Raw genomic sequence first — 25,892 nt, forward strand, 5'->3', positions numbered from 1 at the left:
AAGGGATCCAGAAATGGCTTAGATGGGTGGTTCTGACTCAGAGTCTCTCATGAGGTCAAGACTATTGAATGGGGCCGGGGAAGCCACTTCCAAGGCGGCTCACTTACAGGCCTGGCAAGTTAGTGCTAGTTGTTGGCAGATGGCCTTAGTTCCTTACCACATGGACCCATCCACAGGACTGCTTGATTGTCCCTATGACCCGGCAGCTCACTTCCCCCAGAGTAAACGACCTGAGAGAAAGAGAGCAAAGAGGAAGCCACATGACTCTTATAATCTGCTCCTGGAACTCACACTCCATCACTTCCGCCATGCACTCCATTGGGAAAATTTAATATAAAGAATTATTATGGAGGATTAAGTACAAAGAGGCAAAGACAACTGTAAAGAAACAGGGCAGGGCACAGTGGCTCATGCCTGTAATCCTAGCACTTTGGGAGGCTGAGGCAGGAGGATCACTTGAGGTCGGGAGTTCAGGACCAGCCTGGCAACCTGGCAAGACTCTGTGTCTACAAAAACAAAAAAAAAAAAAATTAGGCGTGTGGGGTGGCATGCCCCTGTGGTCCCAGCTACTCAGGAGGCTGTGGTGAGAGGACTGCTTGAGCCCAGGAGTTCATGGCTGCAGTGAGCTATCATGGTGCCACTGCACTCCCACCTGGGTGACATTGCAAGACCCTGTCTCAAAAAAAAAAAAAAAAAAAAAAAACAGAATTAGCAGTTACAGGGAATAGCCAATAACTTTAGGGCTAAGCAAGTGCCCAAGGAAGCAACAAACTTGGAAGTCTCTTCATTCACCGCCCCCCACCCCTAGGCTGAGATTCAGACCTCACAGGAGAGAGGCTGGTTGTGGACCACCGCACAAAGTTTGCTTAAGAGTTACAGGAGGTCAGGCAGGGCGTGGTGGCCTACACCTGTAATCCCAGCACTTTGGGGGACTGAGGCGGGTGGATCACGAGGTCAACAGTTCAAGACCAGCCTGGCCAACATGGTGTAAACCCCGTCTCTACTCAAAATACAAAAATTAGCTGGGCGTGGTGGTATGCACCTGTAATCCCAGCTACTTGGGAGGCTGAGGCAGGAGACCGGCTTGAACCCAGGAGGCAGAGGTTGTGGTGAGCTGAGATCGCACTATTGCACTCCAGCCTGGGTGACAGAGCAAGACTCCATCTCGAAAAAAAAAAAAAAAAGTTACAGTAGGTCGCAACCCAGCAAGGTGGCTCACGCCTGTAATCCCAGCACTTTGGGAGGCCAAGGCGGGTAGATCACCTGAGGTCAGGAGTTCAAGACCAGCCTGACCAACATGGTGAAACCCTGTCTCTACTAAAAATACAAAAAATTACCCAGGTGTGGTTGAGGACGCCTGTAATCCCAGCTACTCGGGAGGCTGAGGCAGGTAAATCGCTTGAACCCAGGAAGCGGAGGTTGCAGTGAGCCGAGATTGCGCCACTGCACTCCAGCCTGGGCGACAAGGGCAAAACTCCGTCTCAACAAACAAACAACCCCCCAAATTAGCTGGGTGTGGTGGCACGCACCTGTAATCCCAGCTACTTGCAGGAGGCTGAGGCAGGAGAATCTCTTGAACCTGGGAGGCGGAGATTGCAGTGAGCCGAGATTGTGCCACTGCACTCCAGCCTGAGCAACAGAGTAAGACTCTGTCTCAGAAAAACAAAAAAAAGCCCGGGCGCAGTGGCTCACGCCTGTATTCCCAGCACTTTGGGAGTCCAAGGCAGGTGGATCACGAGGTCAGGAGTTCAAAACCAGCCTGGCCAACATGGTGAAACCCTGTCTCTACTAAAGATACAAAAAATTAGCCGGGCCTGGTGGCGTGTGCCTGTAATCCCAGCTACTCAGGAGGCTGAGGCAGGAGAATTGCTTGAACCCAGGAGGCAGAGGTTGCAGTGAGCCAAGGTCACGACGACTGTACTTCAGTCTGGGTGACAGGGCGAGACTCCATATATTTAAAAAAAAAAAAAAAAAAGTTACAGGTCGAGGCTGGCAAGCAGGAAATTGCCTACTGAGGTGCCACTAAACTCACTGGGAAGCCACCACCCTCTGAATGTCCCAGCCCCCTTTGTGTGTGGGGAGGAAGGGATGGTTCTATAAGCCATTTGCTGTCATATGCCACAGAGCAAGAAGGAAAAGAAAGTACACCGGAACCAGGATGAGAAGCCCTTCATTCTGCTGTGTTCCTCTAGTGCTCTCTACTGACAGAGTTAAACACAGTGCCAGCTGCCAGAGAAACATTTACAGGATCCTGCTCCAGTATCTCCAAGCATGGAAAAGAAGGGTAGATTTGGAGCTATGAGGTTATAAATTGATGACAGGCACATACATGTTCTGCTGCAGAAGAATGTATTTGATTACAGAGTGCTGTCCTGAGACGCCAGCAGGAGTGTTACATTGTATACAGTTTATGTTATGCACCATTGTGCCTTTCTTTTTTTTTTTTTTTTTTTTTTTGAGACAGAGTCTCACTCTGTCGCCCAGGCTGGAGCGCAGTGGCGATATCTCAGCTCACTGCAAGCTCCGCCTCCCCGGTTCACGCCATTCTCCTGCCTCAGCCTCCCAAGTAGCTGGGACTACAGACGCCCACCACCTCGCCCAGCTAGTTTTGTGTATTTTTTAGTAGAGACAGGGTTTGCCCGTGTTTGCCAGGATGGTCTCGATCTGCTGACCTCGTGATCCGCCCGTCTCGGCCTCCCAAAGTGCTGGGATTACAGGCTTGAGCCACCGCGCCCGGCCCATTCTACAATCTAAGCAACTCTGGGTTCTGAACTGGACCTCAGGGGAATCACTTTGTTATGATCACGTCTTGCAAATCTCAGCCAAGAGCTATCTGAAACACTGTGGGAAATATGCCTCAAGGTGTTCTGCCTTTGTCTACGACCAAATCTAATCAACAGCTGCCATCAAGCCTGAAGCAATAAGAGCACCTGAGTTCTTGTTTGAGAAGAGGTGAGAGCAAGGTGATAAAGCCTTCGCTGGGCTAGGCTCTTATACAGCTTGGATAAGACTTCTTTTTACCACATATACAGTGGGTTTTTTTTTTTTTTTAATTGTTGTTGTTTTGAGACAGGGTCTTGTTTTGTCACGGAAGCTGGTCTGGTACCTAAGCTGGTCATTCTGTCACCCAGGCTGGAATACAGTGGTGCAATCATGGCTCACTGCACCCTTAACCTCTCAGACTCAAGTGATCCTCCCACCTCAGCCTCCCAAGTAGTTGGAGCCACAAGTGTGAGCCACTATACTTGGCTAATTCCTATGTATGAGTTTTTAACCCCACTGAGCTCCTGGAATTTGACCTAATAATATTAGTACTTTTTTCCTTTTAAGGCAGGATACAATTTTCTTTTCTTTTTTTTTTTGGTAGATCATGGTGCAGCCACAGAGATGGCAGCCCCTCTCCATGCTCCCAGGGATATGATTTTAATAAAAGGACAGAAACCTTGATTTATCTCCACGACAGTTCCAATGTCAGGGGATGCAAACTCAAATACCTATACAGGTTAGGGATGCAACTTAAATGAGTGAAGCATGCACATATAAGACAAAAAGGAGTGATGGCAACTGTGAAAAACCATAGAATATACGGTTAAATAAAGGTAGTTGCTATTTTAACCCCTGCATATTGTTGCCATGTAGATCTAATTGTCAGATATTCTAATTTTTCAAGAAAAGCTGGAAATTCAGATTTTTAAAACCTGAAACTATCAGTTTTTTAAAACAGTAAAAAAGATGGTGTAGGATAAACATATGTATGTGAGGGGTCACATCCAGGTGTGACTCCTACCCCATGCCTGTTTTTATACCCCTGTACAATCCCTTCCTACACTAACTATGGGTTTGGCCATACTACTAGTTTTGGTCAGTGGGACATTACCAAGTGTGGTGCAACCAGAGGTTTGATAAGCATTTGTTCACGGGGCTTGTTCTTTCTCAAGTCACTATGCAGACGTTTGATTGATAAAAAGCCACATGGTGGAGAGGCCCTAGAGGATGAAGTCATTTTGAATGAGATCCCAGCTGACTGCAGCCCAATTTGTAACCTCAGCTAATACCATGTGGGCCCGGGCTGAGCCCGGGTTAGCCCACACAATTGTAAAATCATAATAAACCATTGTTATTCTAAGCTACTAAGTCTTGAGCGGTTTGTTGTGTTGCAGTAGGTAACTGAAACAGAGGTCATATCTAACTCCTTTGTTCTACTAATGAATGTCCTAAGGGCCATAGTGGAAGGGACCTGGTGAAATTCAGATAGCATGACAGTGGCAAGAACTTTCCAATTCTGTGCTCTTCCTATTGCTTTTTTTTTTTTTTTTTGAGGCGGAGTCTCGCTCTGTCACCCGGACTGGAGTGCAGTGGCCGGATCTCAGCTCACTGCAAGCTCCGCCTCCCGGGTTTAGGCCATTCTCCTGCCTCAGCCTCCCGAGTAGCTGGGACTACAGGCGCCCGCCACCTCGCCCGGCTAGTTTTTGTATTTTTAGTAGAGACGGGTTTCACCGTGTTAGCCAGGATGGTCTCGATCTCCTGACCTTGTGATCCGCCCGTCTCGGCCTCCCAAAGTGCTGGGATTACAGGCTTGAGCCACCGCCTATTGCTTTTCTTTCAATTCCCTTGGTGAAAAGCACCAGGTAAGGACTATGAAACTTCAAAGTCTACCTGCAGGGAACTTATACTGTGTCCTGAATGCATGCAAATTACTGTAGCTTGGTCCTTGGTAATGGGAAGATTTCTAGGTCATCCAGCCCCTTTCACTTTATAGGTAGGTGCAGAGAATGCAAAAACAATTTGAGAAAGTGAAAAGCAGCCTCTGATATCTGGAAGCTGGCCTGGTACAATCAGACACGCCATGATGTTACTAGACCATAGCCTGGCCCTTATAGCTTGGCTTTGTGTTTTCCTGTAGAACAAAAACAATTCCAAAGAACATCAACATCAGACGAGGTCACTCTGTGACCATGATAGATCTAGACAAATACAAGACCACTCTATAATCAGGTCTAAACACAGATAAAAAGATAAAACCTGATGATTGTCCAAACCACAAAAAATGACTCAACATCCCCACTTGGCTAATATGAGGAAGTTGCTGCTGCATTTTTTTTCCCCCCATTTTTGAGACAAGGTCTGGCTCTATCACTCAGGGTACAGTGGAGTGGTGCGATCTCCATTCACTGAAACCTCCACTTCTTGGGCTCAAGCGATACTCCCACCTCAGCCTCCCAAGTAACTGAGATAGCAGGCGGGCACCACTAGGCCCGGTTCATTTTTGTATTTTTTGTAGAGACGAGTTTCACCATGTTGCCCAGGCTGGTCTGGAACTCCTGGGCTCAAGCAATTCGTCTGCCTCGGTCTACCAAAGTGCTGGGACTACAGGCGTGAGCCACCGCGCCCGGTCAGGCTGCTGTTTCTTTACCTGTACAAGCTTTTACCTCAATCTAGAATTCCCTTCCTCTAGACAAGATGAACTGAGAGGCTCAATCATGGAACGACCCTCTCTTCTTGACAGTATCTAATCCCGTGAAGCTCTCACTTCCTTAAACCTCTCCCAAATCACCAACAACTCTTACTGAGAGCCCCATCTTTCCTCAATGTGTGTTCTCAGTCACTGCAACTAGTAATAAACCCAGTTTGTTCAACGATCCTTGTGTTCCTGGTGGGATTTGGTTAGAGGGCACTGACAGACCTAAGTTACACAGAGTTGGAGGCTGAGTTCACTAGAAGCAGTCTCCGCTTGTGTGTTCCTTCTTAGCCACTCTTTCGGTTAATGTCTGTCGTCCCTCTACCAGAATTAAGCTCCATGAGAACAGGGGCATTGTCTGTCATGTTCAGAGCTGTTTCTCAGTGCCTAGAACGGTACGCAGCAGAAGCTGGATGCTTAAAAAATAATCATTTTCTGAAAGAATGAATAAGGGGCTCGATATACGCAGGTTCCCTTTAATCTCTTAGCTCCTCGTAGATCGTGTGACATACAGACAGCACCACAGCACATTTCCCCAAACCCCCATTTTCCCGAAGAAATCTCGAAACCCTCACTCCTGGGATGCCCATCCTCTCAGAGCCTCTTCCCCGGGCAGAGTTTCTCTCACTCGCTGGTCCTTTCACACCTGAGCCCCAGGCCTATACACCTTCCTAACGCCCCTAGAACCCACCTGTCTCCACCATCTGCCCCTACCACCAGACACTGGCGGACGGGCAGCGCAGCTACCTAGGCGTCGAGTGGGCACTGCGGCATGGACCGCGCATGTGCGGAAATGGGTCGCACAAGCAGGATCTCCGACAAGTGAGGAGTTGCCTCGGAGTTTCCGTCCCGGTCTGGGCAGCCTTGGGCTGCCAGGAAGTCAGGAGAAGCTAGCCGGAAAGAGAACCCGGGCGCACGGCTTTCTGGGACACGTAGTCGTGGCGCTCTCGAGGCCCTACCATGAGCAAGCTCTTAACTCTTCAGGTGTGCAAGTCCTACGCCCAGAGTCCAGTGCTACTGTCAGCTCGGAGTTCAGCTTCGGGCTGCCAAGAGCCAGCAGCCCAGTGTCAGAGGCTCGGTCCCACAACGCTCTGCGGGCCGCGGCGCCTGCTGGGAGGTGTAGTCCCCGCTCTGCGTACTGCGTTCGCCGAGGGGGAGGGCGGAGCTGCCGGCGGCCCGGGCGGGCTGGCAGCTAGAGTGGGTGCGATAGCCGCCTCCGCCTCTGCCGCCTCCGCCGTCGCCTCCTCCGCCCGGGCCGTTCGCTGCTGCGCGGGGAGAGCGAGGCGGGGCCGCCGGGGCCGCCATGGAGCCCGACTCGGTGATTGAGGACAAGACCATCGAGCTCATGGTGAGTGCGGCCCGCTGGACCGTCTGTGCTTCCGTCCGTCCGGCCCCGGGCGGGCCTGCCCACCTCAGCGTCCGGTGCGAGGCCGGCTCTGGCCCTTCCCAGAAGCCTCGGCCCAGACCCGGGCCCCCGGTCTTCTCTGGCCTTGGACCCGGCGCGGGCTCTTCTGATCCCTCGACATCTCCGGCCGGTCCTGGCCCGGCCCCCTCTATGCCCCTCGTTTCTCCCCCACCCCCTGTCCCGTCTCCGGTCCCAGCTTTCGGACGACCCTCTCTCGTTTATGCTGTAGACTTAGGTCGCACTCGCTCTAGCACCCCATTCTCCTTCTTTTAGAAAGGGATTTTTTTTTCTTTCCTCTGTTTCGGCCCAGGCCCGCACCGCGCTTGCAAGCCCCACTCAGGCCGAGTGAGGTGGTGGGAAGGAGTACGGAGGAGATGGGTCAGGGCCGCCTGGGCCTCCGCGTCCTAGGAGGGGTCTCAGCACCCACTCCCCAGCCTAGGTCTGTGTGGATGCCAGGATAGGCCCTACAGAGCTGGGGGGCAGGGAGCTTTCGGGTTTGAAGCTGTGGCGGATAAGGAGGCCTCTTTCCCGGGCCCTTGTGGTGTCCGACTTCTCGGACAAAGGGTTTCCTACCCGGCGGAGAGGGATGTTTGTATAGCAAGGCCCCAGGTACTCTGGATTCCATTCCCCAGGAAAGAGAAGCCGTAACTTCACGTTTTCCAGAGCTGCTTTGGGAAATTGGGGATGAGTGGGGAGGGAGCCACCCTTATCACTGCCGCGAGTTCTTTCTTCTCAGAAAGAAAAGAATTCTTGGCCCCCGGGGGAAGCCACCACTCTTCTGTTAGAAACCACTGGCAGTCAGGCCAGACTCCCCGGTCCGTGGACACCCTCCACCCTCCTCCGAAGCTTTAGGATTTGAAGCCAGAAGGGGTTTTTAGGAACAGGACCGTGAGAGAGTGGCTAGAAGTGAAGAATTTGCTAATTGGTGGATGATTTGGTGGAAGAAATAAAATATGGCAGATATTATCTGCCAATGTGAGCATTAGGGAAATCAAACTGGGCTCTGGAGAGTTGGGAAGAGGAAGTCTGCATCAGCAAATGGACATGTCCAGGATTTCTTCCTGTGGAAGCCTTGACAGTTTCTTTGTATCTCTCCTAACACGGTAACAACTTCTTCCCCAGGGTTGAGAGGAGAGAGGTGGAAGAATCTACTTAACCCAGCAAAATGTTTTCCCAGCCAGATTTTCTTCAGTGTGAAAATGTTTATTGAGTCAGTGATTCCACTGGGTAGGGTTGGTGACATCAGAGCCACTTCCCCCATTTAACGCTATAAATAATAAATGGTGACACTGAAAGTCTGTTGGATAGCTGCATGGTTTCTGTGGATGATGGTGTCTTGGGAGTTGAGATGCTTGCTTTAAAAATGGAAGTACGGTAGCATAAATATGGAGGCAATTTAATGTTTGCTGTCCTTTGCGTAATTCACAGAGCTTGACTTCTCTAGCATTCTTGAAAACTAGGAGGAAAAAAGAGAAACTGATAGTTTTTGATTTTTGCGTGCGTGTGTGTGTGCACGTGGGGTTGTTTTCAAAGGGATAATGTCACATGCTGAGTGATTTTTCCTTTTCAGCATAATTTATCATACTTGTAGTCAAGTGTTTGGTATTCTGTAACTTTTGTAGTGGGTTATTTTGGTAAATATCTTAAATCGACTAAGTATATTACATATTCTTAAAAATGTACACACAATGCAGGTACTTACAACAGAAGTACTTCATATCGAAAAATTGTAACTTGGTGACTCTTTGAAATTGGCTGTTCCCAGCTCCTTCCATTTCTATTCCTTTTAAAAATAACGAAAATGTATTTGTTTTCAAAAGAATTATAAGAAATACATTGTAACCCAAGTCAGTGTATGGTAAAAAACAAACAAACAAACAAACAAAAACCCAAGAAAACAAAAAAACCTTTGGCCTAAATTCACTGGCTTCCTATGCTTATAACTTAAAAAGTTTTGATTTTACATGATAGCACCTAGATTTGATATGAAAAGAGATTTCAGCCTGTTAAGGACATTGTAAACTGGGATTTAAACTGGAATTCTTAGAAAATTTAACAAAGAGTTCAGTTATATTACGATTAATTTTAAAATGGCCTTTTATTTAAGGATTTTGATATTTCCTGAAAGGGATACCAGTTAAGACTCTTAGACAACCCTTATCGTAAATTAAATATATGTATTTATTTTAGTAAAATAGCACAGGTGCTTAACAACTGATCGAGTAAATCCAGAATCAAATGTAGGAATGATAATGCCTTAGAATCTAATTGCATGTGGCTTTCTGTTTTCACTGCGTTTAAATTACAGTTTCCAGAACTGGGTTAAAAATATTTTTTACGTTGGTTTCAAGATAATCCGATTGATGGAAGAAAAGGGGTTAAACTGATGGTGTTTTGAAAGCCTAAAGCATGAAATATTTTTAGATTTTTATGAGTCAGCTTCAGTACTCAAATATTTGTGATTGTGCTGCTTGTACCAGTTTGGCACTTAATGCTTAACAAGATAACTTTCATTTGCTATTCCAAAGTGTGCTGTATTAAAAAGAGGAAACAGACTTCTTGGTTATGTCCCTTTTCTAATCTTCATCCCTCTACTTTCCTTAATATTGATTATTCTGTTTTTCCTTGCATTTTTGATAAGTATATTAGGAAATAAAGCTGGTAATAGCAGAATAATTAAATTTCTAAAATATAACCCCCCACTTTGACTCCTATCCCTGCCTGAGGCCTGGGTCCACAAAGGTTGCTTCTCCTACTGACCCGCTCTATAGGATTCAGATTTTAGTATTATTTAAATCTATAAACTCTTAATTTAGACCCAGAATTTACAGTTATTAATGGTAAATAATTTAACCACCAGATGACTGTTAGGGCCTTATATACTGGCCCGGTGCTATACCTGTTAGTGGGCCTGTTTTTCCAAACTTCTGAGTTTGGTAAAATACGCCTTATGAATGAGGTAGAAAACTAGTCATTCATTTTGGAAATATGTAGAGTTTATCAGGCTATGTTCAATGGACTTCATTGGGAAGAATGAGAACTGTACGATATGTATCACATGGTATTTAACAGCCCTTGAGATAGGAATATGACTTGATTTTCTGTCACCTATCACTAGAAAGCACTCACAAGAGCTTCTGATTGGAAGAGAAAGATGATTAGATTACCCTGTAAGGAAACAGCAGAAATTGGTGCTATCACTTTAGGAAAGACAGTCCTGCCTCCTCTACAGGTGGGAGTGAATCCCCTCTTCCCTGTACACAATTAATGGACGGTTTATAATTAATTGGTAAATGACTTCCCTTTTTGCTAAGTGACCTTAAGTGAGTCATTTCCTTTCTATCTTATCTCTTAAGTGGTTGTATTACTTGTTGAATGAAGTAATATAGGTTAAAATACACTGATCCTTATTAAGAAGGTGTGGGCAGGTGCGGTGGCTCATGCCTGCAATCCCAGCACTTTAGGAGGTGGGAGGATTGCTTGAGCCCAGGAGTTTGAGACCAGCCTAGGCAACATAGCAAGACCCTGTCTCTACAAAAAATAAAAAAAATTAGCCAGGCATAGTGGTGCACTCCTATAGTGCCTACTACTCAGGAGCCTGAGGTGGGGAGGGTCTCTTGAGCCAAGGAGTTTGAGGTTGCAGTGAGCTGTGATTGTGCCACTGTACTCCAGCCTGGGTAACAGAGCAAGATGCTCTCCAAAAAAAAAAAAAAAAAAAAAAAAAAAAAAAAAAAAATAATAATAATAATAATAATAATAATAAATAAATAAATAAATGAGGTTGCTGGAAATGTCTTGTTTTCTTTTTTTTTTTTTTGAGACGGAGTCTTGCTCTGTCGCCCAGGCTGGAGTGCAGTGGCCGGATCTCAGCTCACTGCAAGCTCCGCCTCCCGGGTTTAGGCCATTCTCCTGCCTCAGCCTCCCGAGTAGCTGGGACTACTGGCGCCCGCCACCTCGCCCGGCTAGTTTTTTGTATTTTTAGTAGAGACGGGGTTTCACCGTGTTAGCCAGGATGGTCTCGATCTCCTGACCTCGTGATCCGCCCGTCTCGGCCTCCCAAAGTGCTGGGATTACAGGCTTGAGCCACCGCGCCCGGCCTTGTTTTCTTTTTGGATCATTTTTTTTCTTCCTGTCATTGACTTTCTAAGGGGGTGAGTGGGGTTGTTTAGTGACTTCATCAAGAAACTGGATATTACTTTGTCACCATCCCTCTCCTCATGTAGCACACCACTAGAGGTGCTGACTTACTGAATGCACGCTCAGTGGACCCAGGTTTCAATAGGGTCCAAATGAATAAACCACACACACACACAAATTTATATAAAATATATGGACCTCACTGACCTGCCTAAAGAGGCTGTGGCCCAAATATATCAATTTTTGCCCCTGATTTTGCAGTAGGTTAGATATCCTTTCAGATTTGACATGGATAAACATGTTCCTGCACACACATCTTGGCATTCTGGGCTCTTGACTGCTATAGTCTGTCTCCTGCAAACAGAGAGCTAGCCCAGGAGAATCACTTGGCCATTACATAGATTCACAAAACAGCACATATATGCCTTTTACTAGTGTTGTTTGAGCCTATGAATTCTAGAAACAAAATTATCTGCCTTGTAAGATCTGTGGGATCCTGGATTCCACCTTGTGATATTTGTTCTTCATAGAAAAGAAAGCATTTCAAGTCCTAGTGATTCCAATTCCAATCTTCCTTTCTATTCTGTTCTCCCTTATGGCTTTTCTGCCTACTTTCCTTGCTTGCTGTATATTCTAGCCAACGCATGGAGGACCATGGTCTTCCAAATTCTGCTCACACGTTTCCTTTGTCAGCATCGATAGAAATGGACCTAAGCCCGTTTATTGAAGGCTACTGATGTTTATCAAAAGGATCTAATAGGTGGTTCTCTGGCCAAATTGGCTCAGGTTACATCTCAGCAATCTTTTCTTTCATTTATGCTGATGAAGTCCTGTCCACCCCCAATAAAACACAATAGGTGCCACCTGTTTTGATGTCAGTTTATATTATGGTAGCAGATACCATCTTGTTTTTGTGTCTATATAGCACTGCCTATATGACACTCATTGTTAAATGAAATGAATGAATTCTGGCACTTTGTATTTATCCTGTAGCACTTAACGTATTTCAGTCTTGTATTATAGTTACCTGTTCCTGTTCTCTGTTGAATGATGAACTCCTCATGGGAAGGTCTGGGGCCGTATTTATCTTCCTGTGACACACCATTCCTTCATACCACACGGCATCTTCTTTGTGGTAGGCTTTCAGGAAATGTTGGGTTGAATTTTCCTGGTGATCATTTTCAGACATTAATGCCTTTTGCCTGTGTCTTAACTATCCTCTTTTCTAAGCATTTTCACCCACATTACTAATCCACACAATAATCAGTTCCTAAGTTTTATGGGACTTATGTCATCCTCTATATTATAAAAACTTGTGGTTGCGCCTAAACTCTTCTTCTAGAGGCTGTGTTTGATTGCCCTGTTACCCCTTCACAGGGCTCAGCACATGGGTGCTCAATGTGGATTTAAATTAATGTTAGGTTTTCTTTTTTTCGTGCAGTGAAACCTTTTAAGATTTCCTTTTGAATATCTTAAGACAAAGGTAGAGGTGAATAGAGAAGTAAGATGGGGAGGGGGAAGAGGTGGGTGGTGTGTGGTTCATAGGACGTCCATAGACACAGTAACCTTTGTTTACAGACTTTCCACACATACAGATTGATTTACATAGAACTCAGAGAGTGGTTGTTAGCAAAGAATTGAGGAAACTGAATACTATTTGCATCAGTAGGTGCAGGTTTGCCAAATAGTTGATCAGCTCCAAGGGCTCCATGACCTTAAAAGAGCATGATTTAGCAGAAAGGGCATGGGCTTTGAAGTGCAACACCTGAGTTTGTATCCTAGCTCTGTTACTTGCTAGCTGTGTGACCTAAAGAAAGATAACCTTTCTGCAGTATGATTTTATTATATGTAAAAATAAGAAAACTTAGGTATTGGTCTGAGTTGTTGGGAGGATTATATGAGAGAGGTGTGTGAAAGGACTTTGCAGAGGCTTGCTTTTCTTCAAATGCTGACCATACTAACTTCCCCCACAAGTACAGGGACCTTAAAGCAAAGTCAAGACAGATGGTGTGGAAAAGGTTTTTATTTTTTTCTCCTGAGTTGCGCATGTATTTATTTGTGAGGCTTTACAGAAGACTAATATTTAGTTGCTTTTAGCCATACATTTAATGAGCCATCTTTGGGAGAAACAATGAAATCATACAGAGTCAATACTGTCTTGGAAAATCTGGGAGATACTATTACAATGACTACCAATTTGGCGTAATTAGGTCTATGCTGTAACTACAGAGAGAACCCCCCCAGTCCTATTTTTATACCTGGTATCCTGACAGAAAGAGACTGATGATTAGTTTATGTTGACATTGAGCATTGGGATTTATGTTTAATCGGTTTAGTTTAGAATGACGAATTGTGATTTTTGAATTCTTATTCTTTTCATCATCAAAGCTGATGGTTTTGACCTTAACAGAATAAGCAGTGAGAATTCATACAAGATTTCCTTATGAGTTGTATTGTTCATTGAATTAGTTGACAATGGGGGAAGAAACTTGTTGGTTAAGAATGTGCTCGTTACCCTTGGTTAGTTTCTGCTGATCACAATTGCTTAAGAGGAAGTTTGTCTTTGTAGGCAAATGAGAGACAGACCAGGAAGACCTGACAATCCAGTAGGGTGTCTCTAACCTGGTTCTTACTGTTTTAATGAAACTAAAAGATGGAAGAGTTCTGTGATGTCAGCGGGAAGCATTTTTAGGAAATTCCCTCTCAGGTTGAGTCAACAATGAAGATCTTCACAAAATGGAAAGCTGTGAAGTAGAAACACTGGGACATTAACATGAAAAATGAAAAAAAAAAAAAAAAAAAAAAAAAGCTTTGGCTCTTTGGCTCGTGATAGAGAGGTATGTAAATATAAGTATATTGAATGTAGGAAACTATTGTATAATAAAAAGCCTCTGATCCACAGAAGAAAAAGAAAGACTGAGGTTCTACTATTGTGGAAAAGGAACTTGAGTAATTTTTAATGTTTATTTTTTTAGGAGTTAACTTGAGAACATTGAACCGGTTTTGGTAACTAACAGTGAAATATATTTTGGCTCTCTGAAATGACTACATGATAGATTCAAAGAGAAAGGGGGCAGAGGGACAGGAAGAACTCAGTCCTGACACTCCTCACTTGGCATCTGTTAATCTTTGTATTACTAGCATAAGGCCTGCCAGCAATTAGGCATTGAAGAAATATATATATATATTCTTTATATATATAAAGAATATATATATAATATATATATAAAGAATATATATATATATATTTTTTTTTTAAGAGAAGGGAGAAAGATTAACTCACTAGTACAGGAGAAAAGCCTGAGGATTCAAGAGGTCCAGAAATGAGTCTGTTAGTCAAATTGCTGTGGTTGTGTTTTGCTATAATTTGTTTTGCATTTTGGATAGTTGTACCTTGAAAAGCATAGTATACTGTTTTAGCAGTGAGCTACTGGCTATAGTTCACTAGCTACTTTTGTCAAAATTGGGTTTCCAGTTTATTCTTAGGCTTAAGAGTAATACCACTTAATGGGAAAAACTTGAGACCTCGTTATTTGCTTGGGATTTTACTTTTGTGATCTCCTTAAAGTTGTGAGTCTTAAGGTATTTTCATCTGATTGTTATGGTGAGGTTAATCATAGACCGGCATTTCAGTCACTTTAATTGCTTTACCTACAATATGAACAATCAGAACATCTTTAAGAGTCATTGCCTGTGGACTGTCAACACATCTTAGAATTTAAAAATTACTTGGGTTCAGCTGGATTTGAGATTCTTTGTCACAGTTACAATCTTTGCTGCTAAACACAAAGACTACTTGAGTACCATTATAGTGTGTCTTGCCACAATCTTTTTTTTTTTTTTTTTTTTTTTTTGAGATGGAATCTTGCTCAGTAGCCCAGGCTGGAGTACAGTGGCACGATCTCGGCTCACTGCAACCTCTGTCTCCCCGGTTCAAGTGATTCTCCTTCCTCAGCCTCCCAAGTAGCTGGGATTGTAGGCATGTGCCACCAGGCCCAGCTAATTTTTGTATTTTTAGTAGAGGCAGGGTTTCACCATGTAGGTCAGAATGGCCTCAAACTCCTGACCTCAAGTGATCCGCCCGCCTTGGCCTCCCAAAGTGGTGGGACTATAGGTGTGAGCCACCCAGCCCAGCCTATAATGTGTTTTGTTTTAGCATTAATGTTGTAGGTTTTAGGCTGGGCATGGGGGCTTACACCTGTAATCCTAGCCCTTTGGGAGGCCAAGGTAGGCAGATCGCTTGAGCTAAGGAGTTTGAGGCCAGCCTGGGCAACATGGTGAAATCCTGTCTCTACTTAAAAAAGAGAAAAGAAAAGAAAAAAAATATCATGGGCCTTAGAATTGCATGGCTTTTTGTTAATTAAATGCTTTTTTAAGTGGCAAGATCTAGGGAATTAACCCGTTCAGGATGGCCCAACTGATTAATCTAGGCTGAAATATTTACTCTTCTGTATTTTCATAGTACTCCATTTTCATGTTAATTAATTTGGGACCTTTGAGAGTAAAGCTTGATTTCTTCTCCTCTCTCAGAAATCGTGGGCTTTCTGACCCTTGAACTGTGGAGTCCATAGTGCTCCATGAAAAGGTCATGGGCTCTACTACCTAGTAGATGTGAGACTTTGGACAGGTTACTTCTTTCTGCTCATCTTTTTTGAGAATTAAATATGGGTAATTAATGTGAAGGACTTGGCCAATTAGTAGCTCTTCAATAAGGTAGGTATTATTATAATTACTGCAGGAGCATTTTGGCTGTAATGTAGCGATTGAGGAAGTAGCAAATTTATGTTCGAGTAAGTTCAGTCTTTTTATTTTTATCTTTGCTGTCCTGTTGAATGCCTTTTCTCTCTCCCTTTTAGTTTGTTTAGAATTTGCAGTCGGATATGGTAGAAAAAGAATGTTGATATAATGTGGATAGGACTTAATATTTAATAGTGTCACCTAGTAAATTGTTTATTAGCATTCTTTATGATTCTTCCCAGTTTATCTGATGATTGGCCATTGTACGGGACTGGCCTTTATTGAGTCAGAAGTTCACTCTTAAATTATATGTTTTGAAGCACACTATATTTTAGGTAGAGGATTTGGGTAATATGTAGATAGGATGTCTTATATGTAGCAAACCAAAACATTTCTTTGTTAGGTACGTAAATAAATATCTTTATGGTAGAGATTTGAGCCCTCTCATATCATTATTTTTGGCTGACAAACTTTTTATAATGGTGGAGGAGCTATCTTAGAAAATGGATAAGAAAGTTCAGTGTAGCCGAGTGATCTAGGACAGTTTATATGGATGATAGGGTAAGTTTTTTTAGCTGCTCTCATTTGGAAGTTGCATGCTATTTAGTCATGAGTAAATATTAATATTAGGGATGTTCCACTATTTGTTATGAGTTTTGTATCCTTTCAACACAGAGGTGAGGAATGCTGCTGCAGGCATTTTCTGCCAAATAGCTGACTCAGGGGTTATAACTTTTTTCCTGTGCTTCAGATCCACCATTCCATTGACCCTTCCTTCCATTTCTTGGAGGCTGTCCTTTGCCGCTGGTGCCATGGTGGGTGTATGGATTGCTTTCTGTCTTTCAACAGTTACCGAAGTGCATGTTTGGGATTTTGTTGAAGAAAGCTGGATACAGTAAACGGAAAGAATCTTGGAAGATGCTTGACTGCTGTCTTTTCTCAGACTAGTCTGAAAGGGAAAACCCCCATTCATTCTGGATTGGTGGATCTGAAGTACAAAATATTTTCCAGGTAAGCAATTACCCTGTATTGTTTTGTTTTGTGGAACTCAACTCGCTGAAAGGAATTTTGAAAAATATTTTTCCTGATTTCTTTTGTCCATTAATAGGGAAAGGGAGAAATATTAGATGTTTGTGCGTAGTGTCATGTTTGACCATGTTTGGATGTGGATCAGTGAAGGTATATGTGGCTGAATTGCTGGTAAAAACTTTGTTTTACTGTAAGAAGTGCAGTTATTATTTTGAGACATTCTGTCGCCCAGGCTGGACTGCAGTGACATGAACATGGCTTACTGCAGCCTTGACCTCTTGGCCTCACACGATCTTCCTGCCTCATCCTCTCAGGTAGCTGGGACCACAGGCATGTGTCACCATGCTCAGCTAATTTCTTTTTTGTAGAGACAAGATCTCGCCATGTTGCCCAGACTGGTCTTGAACTCCTGGGCTCAAGTGATTTGCCTGCCTTGGCCTCCCAAAGTGTTGGGATTACAGACATGAGCCACCACGCCTAACTCAGTTATTTTTATTTTAAGCCCAAATAGTTTTTATTCATAGTCTAATAGGAAATACAGTAAACAGGGACATATATTGTTTAGGGAATAGCTTGTAAAATATGGAAAACAAATGGTAACTTTGAGGCATTCTCACATGATTTATGTAATAGTTAATACCCGGTCAAAATATTTTTTGCAGTTTCACGTAAAGTGATTTTATTCTGAGGTCTCTTGTAGGGTCTTCTTGGGGAGGTTTACTAACTGTAGCAACTGCTTATTGAGAGCATGTGCTGCATGCCAGTTACCTTTGTATGCACTTTACCTATAGTACGTCATTGGCACAGTGCTTCACCTGCATTTTACAGCTAGTGAAATGGAGCTCATAAGCATAAAGTGCCAGTTTCTCAGATCGTGCAGCTGGTAAATGGTAGAACCAAGCTTTAAACTTGTTATTAGGTGTCCTCAAAGTTCTCACTCTTTCTGACGTATTACACTTGCTGAAGTTTGTACTTCAGCCTTTAGATTTTCAAATTGCCTGTCTGTAAGAGCAAGGTGTGATTTTCTTCAACACGTTTCCACTCAGAGAACACAGGCTGGGTCATTATTTGGCATGGTATTTTAATCTTTTAATATGATTAAATGCTTGCTTACTGAAAAATCAGATCTTCAATCAGTTCATCAAGTGAACATAAAGGTAATTTAGGGAGTATAGGAGAGACAGTGCATTTAAATATCAAGATGTGCTTTATACAGGGAAGTATCACTTGGTCCAGTGAACTCAAACCTGTATCTTCTCAGTTCCTCCTCAGTATTTATTATTTAAATAGCCCAGTAGCTCATTATGTAGACTTCTTTTGGCCTGTGGTTTGTCATTCTTACAAGTAAGGCATTGTCAGGCAACATTCTTGAAAACATGACTTTTTTCAGTATTTAATATTCTTTCTGGAGAACATCCTACTCCCTTTCATCTTAAAAAAATTTCATTTTATCATAGATGGACACTCTGACTTCGTGATCCTTGTTTTAATTTAATACTTTCACATTTGCTAATGTTTCTCATCTGGTGAGATTGTGGCTTACTGCAACCTTTGCCTCCCAGGTTCAAGTGATTCTGGTGCCTCAGCTGCCCAAGTAGCTGGGATTACAGGCGCGTGCCACCGTGCCCAGCTGATTTTTGTATTTTTAGTAGAGATGGGGTTTCGCCATGTTGGCCAGGCTGGTGTCGAACTCCTGGCCTCAAGTAATCTGCCTGACTCGGCCTCCTGAACTGTTGGGATTACAGGCGTGAGCCGTTTTTCACCTTGTCTTCTGAAGGATGGTCAGGACAGTCAGGTGGTGGTGGTGGTGGTGGTGGTGGTGGTGGTGGTGGCAATGGTACTAGTAGGAGAAGTAATCGTTAACACTGGGCACTTATTCTTTACTGGGCATGATTCTAGATATTTTATACTTATAAACTTATTTTATCCTTATACAGGTTGAGTATCCCTTGTCTAAAATGCTTGGGATCAGAAGTGTTGAGAATTTTGGATATTTTTCAGATTTTCAAATATCTGCTATATACTGATTCAGCATCCCTAATCTAAAATCTGAAATCCGAAAAGTTTCAATGAGCATTTCCTTTGAGCGTCATGTTGGCACTCAAAACGTTTTGGATTTTGGAGCACTTTGGATTTTGTCTTCTTGGATTAGTGATACTCAACCTGTAGTAACCTCATGAGGTAGCTACCATTATTTCCACCCTACTGGTGAGGAAACTAAAGGATAGAGTAGTTAAATAACATGCTCTAGATCACACATCTTGTAAGGGACAAAGGTGAGATACGAACCCCGGCAGTCTGGCTTCAGAGAATGTGCTTCTTAACTCTATTCTGTATTATCTGTAGATTAGAGAGGATCATCCAGTAATAGAGAGGCGGAAGTCCTAAAGACTAAAACTATATATTCTGATTTCAAGAAATCATTGCAAAAGGAAAGGAAACAGTTTTATATATTTCTTACCTTCTGTAGAAAACAGTTTAGCTCTCAGGTTCTGCATTAGCCATCTAGGGCTGTCAGGCTGTTTCCTAAGGCAACTTGGAATAGGTTAGTTCGAGGTTACCTTTTAGTACAGTGCTGTCCCATAGAACTTTTTGCAATGATTGAAATGTTCAGTGTCTGCACTGTTCAATATGGCACAGTTTTGAAGTGTGGCTCAAAGTAACTGAATTTTTAATCTTAATTTTAATTAAATTGACATTTAAATAGTTACATGTGGAGATTATAACCTGCCATCATCCTAGGTCCAGTCCTTGGTTTAATACTCACAGAAATTTGATCTGCTGAGCATGCTCAAACATCCCCTTATCCCAGGATTGGACTAACATTAACCAACCTTACAAGACTGATGTGTAAAACCTAAATCTTAATTTATTTATGACGATTTAAATGTGTTGGCATGTTTAGTATATTCTTTTTTATTTATTTATTTATTTATTTATTTTTTTGAGACAGAGTCTTGCTCTGTCGCCCAGGCTGGAGTGCAGTGGCCGGATCTCAGCTCACTGCAAGCTCCGCCTCCCAGGTTTACGCCATTCTCTGCCTCAGCCTCCCAAGTAGCTGGGACTACAGGCGCCCGCCACCTCGCGCGGCTAGTTTTTTGTATTTTTTAGTAGAGACGGGGTTTCACCATGTTAGCCAGGATGGTCTTGATCTCCTGACCTCGTGATCCGCCCGTCTCGGCCTCCCAAAGTGCTGGGATTACAGGCTTGAGCCACCGCGCCCGGCGCGATCGTGGCTCACTGCAACCTCCGCCTACCAGGTTCAGTCAATTCTCCTGCCTCAGCCTCCTGAGTAGTTGGACTACAGGTGCACATCAGTTGGACTACAGGTGCACATCACCACACCCGGCTGATTTTTATATTTTTAGTAGAGAGGGGGTTTTACCATTGTTGGCCAGGATGGTCTCGATCTCTTGACCTTGTGATCCACCCGCCTGGGGCTTCCATAGTGCTGGGATTACAGGCGTGAGCCACTGCGCCCGGCCCAGTATATTGTTTTTTGATAGGCAGATGTACTTACTAGGTCCTAATTAATATGCTAGTTTAATTTTTTCAAACAAGTCAGAGAGACCTGAAGACTCTAGCCAAATGACTGGAGTGTTCTCTTTATATAAGAAGATTTCATCAGGGAAGAAAGACGTCTCTGCTGGCCTGGGACTGAGACACCTTCTTTCAACTTACTTTTAGGGATGGTGGTTTTTCCCTGTGGCAAAGCCTCTCGAACTCTTCTGCTTGCTGTTGCTTCCCAGATCCTTTTATGATTAAGGCATTTGTTTTTAGACAGATTAGTACATTCAGCTTGAATGCACCCTTGACTTATAGGTCTGAGAAGCCCTTTGTTTTCATTAAAGTTCCTTTATTACTGCTGTAATCCATTTTGTGTTCCTTTGCAACTCTGAGAAAACAGTTGAATTTTCCTTGCTTCCGTGTGGCGTCTTTATATTAAAGTGAGTTCAGTTTGGGTTATGGCGAATTTGAGTTGCCTGTGGATGAATTGTCTAAGAAGAGAAGTATCTAGTAGAAATACTGGCCTGGAGTTCATTAGAGAGGGCGGGGTTAGAGAGAAATATTGGGGAGTTTTTAGGTGCATTGGTAGCTGACTAGACTTTAGTACAGTTATATGATTACTCAGAGTATAGACAGAAGAATGTATATATTGGTGTATGGGAATGCCAACATAAAAGAATGGGCTACAGCTAAGGTCAGAACCTGAGATCATATGTGATGTTGACCAAGAGGTGTTATTACCACCTCTCTTTTTTTTGGGGCCCTTAAAGGAAACGGAAATGGCGCAAAGGAAAGGAACGGCTCAGGAAGGGACCCTTCCTAAAGGCCATGAATGGAAAGTTAACGGACAAGGACAATCCCCAAGAAAAGGTCCCAAGAACTCCCCCAAAGAAAGAGAAAATCCCCCCCCTCCCCGTCCCCCTTCAAAGGTAAAAACTTCACCCCTCCCTCCCTTCCCTCCCTGCCCCCCCTCCCCTCCCCCTCCCCCTTCCTTCCCCTCCCCCCCCTCCCCTCCCAATCCCCTCCCCTCCCCTACCCCCTTACCCCTCCCCCTCCTCCCTCCCCTCCCCCCCCCTTCCCCCTTCCCTTCCCTCCCCTTCTCCCTTCCTCCTTCCCCCTCCCCTTCCCTTCCCGTCCCCCTCCCTCCCTCCTTCCTTCTCTCTCTCTCTTCTTTCTTCCTTTCTTTCATTCTTTCTCTCTCTCTCTCTCTCTTTCACAGAATCTCACTGTCACCCAGGCTGGAGTGTCATGGCATGGCCTCGGCTCACTGCAACCTCTGCCTCCCGGGTTCAAGTCATTCTCCCACCTCAGCCTCCTAAGTAGCTGGGACTACAGGCGCATGCCAACACACCTGGCTAATTTTTGTATTTTTAGTAGAGATGGGGTTTCACTATGTTGGCTAGGCTGGTCTCAAACTCCGGACCTCGTGGTCTGCCTGCCTTGGCCTCCAAAAGTGCTGGGATTACAGGCATGAGCCACCGCCTCTGGCCTCTTTTTTTTTTGAGATGGTGTCTCGCTCTGTTGCCCAGGCTGGAGTGTCATGGCATGGCCTCGGCTCACTGCAACCTTCTCCTCCCGGGTTCAAGTGATTCTCCCACCTCAGCCTCCCGAGTAGCTGGGACTACAGGCGTGCTCAGCTAATTTTTGTGTTTTTAGTAGAGATAGGGTTTCGCCATGTTGGCCAGACTGGTCTGTAATTCTGACCTCAAGTGATCCTCCCACCTAGGCCTCCCAAGGTGCTGGGATTACTGACGTGAGCCAACCTCCCGGCCACACCCTCTCCTTTTCATCTTGACTTGAGAATTTTGTTACAGCCTGCTAGTACTTATTCCTAGTCAGCAAACATTTGGGTTGTGACTTTCTCTTCTACTGTAATAGTTTGCTTAATTTTTGAAATGTGTTTTTGAGAACATATCTTATGTACATTTATGCAAACTCAAATTTTACGCATCTGGTGACAAAAATAAGAGAAACAGAACCTAAACAGTAAAGATGGGAACCTAAAACGTAAGATGGGAAATGGGAATCTGTTCTTTCAGTCTGTCTCATTTCCTGAGTGCCTTTTATCTATGATTATGGTATTTTAAAGACACACACTTTTAACGTCACAACATGAGGCCTAAATACAAGCCAGCTATTTTATCCGCTAGTCAGTTGAAGAAACAGTGAACTGTTCCAATGCTGGAGTAAAAATTAGTGGTGTTAAAATTATTGGGATGCTGTGTTGGTCTCAAGTATGGCATATCCTTAAGAGATTTTTGAGGCATATTTTTGTCTTATGCTATTTTCACCTTACATATTCACTTCAGACTCTCCTGCAACCACGCTGTAACTAAGTTTTGATAGTGAAAGCATGGAGACATGAAGAGTTCATTATAGCTGCAGTCAATCAATACTTGACAAATTTTTTGAATGAATTACTGTATCTGTGATACAAAATTAAGGTACAAAAGGAGCTGGGTGCCATGGCTCACTCCTGTAATCCCAGCAAGCACTTTGGGAAGCCAAGGCAGGTGGAGCACCTGAGGATAGGAGTTCAAGACCAGCCTGACCAACATGGCAAAACCCCGTCTCTACTATAAATACGAAAATTAGCCGGGCATGGTGGCACTTGCCTGTAATCCCGGCTACTTGGGAGGCTGAAGTAGGAGAATCGCTTGATCCTGGGAGGCGGGGATTGTAGTGAGTCAAGATCGCGTCATTGCACTCCAGCCTGGGCAACAGAGCAAGACTTGGTCTTAAGAAGAAAAAAAAAAAGTGCAAAAGAGAGTACACCGCAAAAAAAAAAAAAAGTTTCTCATTCCTTCTAGCCACCCAACTACATTCTTGTGTAACCTTCTTATACATATGTGTATCCTGTACACATTATTTTTGCACCTTGATTTTTTAAGTAAAATATTGACTCAGTTATCTTTCATATCAGTTCCCAAAGAGCTGTCATATTTTTTGAGGAGATAATGTAATTTAAAAAACAGGTGCTGATTTATTGTACAAATATGCCATAATTTGTGTAACCAGTTTGGACTGATGCATGTGTAGGTGATTTCTAGTCTTTCGCTGTTATAGTTAATGCTATAAAGAAGAACGGTGCATATGGAATGTGTCTTCAGGACAGGATCTTGGGCATACTTACTAGGTGCTTTTATGAATCTGATAGACATTGCCACATTGTTCTCCAGTCACATTGCAACAATTTATAACTCTCACAGACCTTGAGTAAGAGTGCTCTTATTTCCCGACAGTCTCATGGTATTATATGAATTTTAAACTGTTTGCTTTTTAAATTGTTCTTCTCTTTTTTCTCTGTTAACTTTTTGTTATGAAAAATATCATATACATCTAAGAGTTGGGGTAAAAAAGTACAACAAACATTTATATACTCTGTCCACCTACATTCGACAATTGTTAATATTTTGTTATATTTGAGTCATTTCTCTGCTACCCTCTCTCCCTTCTCTTCCTCTTTCCCCTTCTTCCCATTTCTCTCCTTTTCTTCTTACCTCTCTTACTGTCTTTTCCTTCCTCCCTTTTTTGTTGTTAAAAATTTGAAAGTAAGTTGCAAACATCATAATACTTAACCCCTAAGTTTTCAGCACGTATCTCCTAAAAATAAGGATAGTGTCTCTCTCTTTCTCTCAAAGCATTACATGCATACACACAACCATATCTCCAGGTATACAACCACATTATATATAATCACATATACTTTATACATGTGTAACTACAATACCGTTTTCACATCTAAGAAAATTAAAGTAATTCCGTAATATAATATCAAACATCAATTAAATCTAAATTTTCCTAATTGTCTCAAGAATGTCTTTTATACCACCCTCACTTCTTTAAAACAAACAAACTGACAAAACAGGATCCAAAGTTCACCCTTTGTATTTGGTTATGTTTCTTGTACTCTCTTTTAAGAACAGTTCCTTTACCCTTTTCCCTCCTTTCCCTGCATTAACTTGTTTGAAGAGACCAGCTCTGGTTGTCTTGTAGGTTGTGTAACCTTGTGCATTCATTATTTCCTCGTGATGTCTTTTAACTTGTTTCTCTAGCTCCTCTACTTCCTGTAAACTGGAAGTTAATTGAGATGCATCCAGGTTAAACATTTTGACGAGAATGCTTCATCACAGGTGAAGTGCACTTCACATTGAGTCATATCAGGAGGCACTTAATGACCGTTATCCCGTTATGAGCAATGCTAACTTTGATTCCTTGGCTGAGGTGGCAGCAGCCAGATCTTTCCATAATGAAGGTAAAATTTTCTCCTCTGCTATTAGAGAGGAATCTATGGGACACTATTTTGGCACCTTGTAAATATCCTGTTTCATTATAGCCTTTCACCCATTGGTTGCATTATCCTGATCCTGAAATCGGTTATTACAATAGGGGTTGCAAAATTATAGATTTTTAATTTCTTTAGACAGTCTCACTCTGTTGCCCAGGCTGGAGTACAGTGGCACATTTTCAGTTTACTGCCACCTCCGCCTCCCGGGTTCAAGTGATTTTCCTGCCTCAGCCTCCTGAGTAGCTGGAAGTACAGGTGCATGCCACCATGCCCAGCTAATTTTCATATTTTTAGTAGAGATGGGGTTTTGCCATGTTGGCCAGGCTGGTCTTGAACTCCTGACCTCAGGAGATCCGCCCACCTTGGCCTCCCCAAGTGCTGGGATTACAGGTGTGAGCCACCATGCTGAGCCAAAATTGTAGTATGAATGTATGTATGTATATATTTATTTATTTATTGAGGTGGAATCTCACTCTGTTGCCCAGACAAGTGCAGTGGCATGATCTCAGCTCACTGCAGCCTCTGCCTCCTGGGGTCAAGCATTTCTCCTGCCTCAGCCTCCCAAGTAACTGGGATTACAGGCACCTGCCACCATACCTGGCTAATTTTTGTATTTTTATTAGAGACAGGATTTTGCCATGTTGGCCAGGCTGGTCTCAAACTCCTGACTTCAAGTGGTCCGCCTGCCTCGGCCTCCCAAAGTGCTGGGATTACAGGTGTGAGCCACTGTGCCTGGCCAGAATTGTAGTTTTTAAATTGCCATTCCCACAGGCTGCCCCCATTTTTCTTCCTTCCTTTTCTATATCACCGTACTCTCCTGGACTTTTATTTATTCAGTGTTAACAATCAATTACAGTCTTTGCCGATGCTCAGATTGTCTCAGGTTTGGCTACTGATAGCTTTTTCTAGGTAGCTCCTGTTTCATTTTGACATGACCCCATCAGTGTTTTTCTTTTTCCCTTGGCTTTTTTGGCACAACAAGATGTCCCAGACTCACGTTTTATTTCCATAAGGTGATCAGGAATCAGCCATTTCTCCAAGGCTCTGGTTCTTTTTAGTGAGGAATGGTATTTAGAAACTAAAATCATTGCTGTGGATTGTCATTGCTTCTAGACCCTTTCAGTGGACAGAACTAAGAAATATGTTTAAAAAGAACCATGAGTTCATGTTATTTCTCATTCAGATGTAATATTAGAAATTTTTTTCTGACTCTATTGGCCTTTTAGGTTTCCAAATCTAAGGGACCTTATCAGTGTCATGGCCCCATCAAATTGAGATACACCTTGTGACTTAAATAGGCAGATAAATGGTTTCATCCATTCATTATTGAG

General features: G+C 43.4%; 1 protein-coding gene across 4 annotated transcripts in view; it reads left to right on the forward strand.

The window, feature by feature from the left end:
• Positions 1 to 6,390: 6,390 nt before the first annotated feature.
• The window catches only part of FBXW11 (F-box and WD repeat domain containing 11), a 147,102-nt gene continuing 127,600 nt past the window's right edge, over positions 6,391 to 25,892 (forward strand). For 2 of the 4 annotated variants that reach the window (XM_010373310.1, XM_010373312.1), the window contains exon 1: positions 6,391 to 6,806. In XM_010373310.1, the coding sequence (XP_010371612.1) occupies positions 6,762 to 6,806 (45 nt within the window). In that variant the 5' untranslated portion in view covers positions 6,391 to 6,761. Of the gene's footprint in view, positions 6,807 to 16,586; positions 16,749 to 25,892 lie in introns of all 4 variants that reach the window. The other 2 variants (XM_010373313.2, XM_010373311.2) reach the window with 2 other exon arrangements.

The sequence above is a fragment of the Rhinopithecus roxellana genome, chromosome 3 (assembly GCF_007565055.1).
Source record: "Rhinopithecus roxellana isolate Shanxi Qingling chromosome 3, ASM756505v1, whole genome shotgun sequence".
Classification (NCBI taxonomy): Eukaryota; Metazoa; Chordata; class Mammalia; order Primates; family Cercopithecidae; genus Rhinopithecus; species Rhinopithecus roxellana.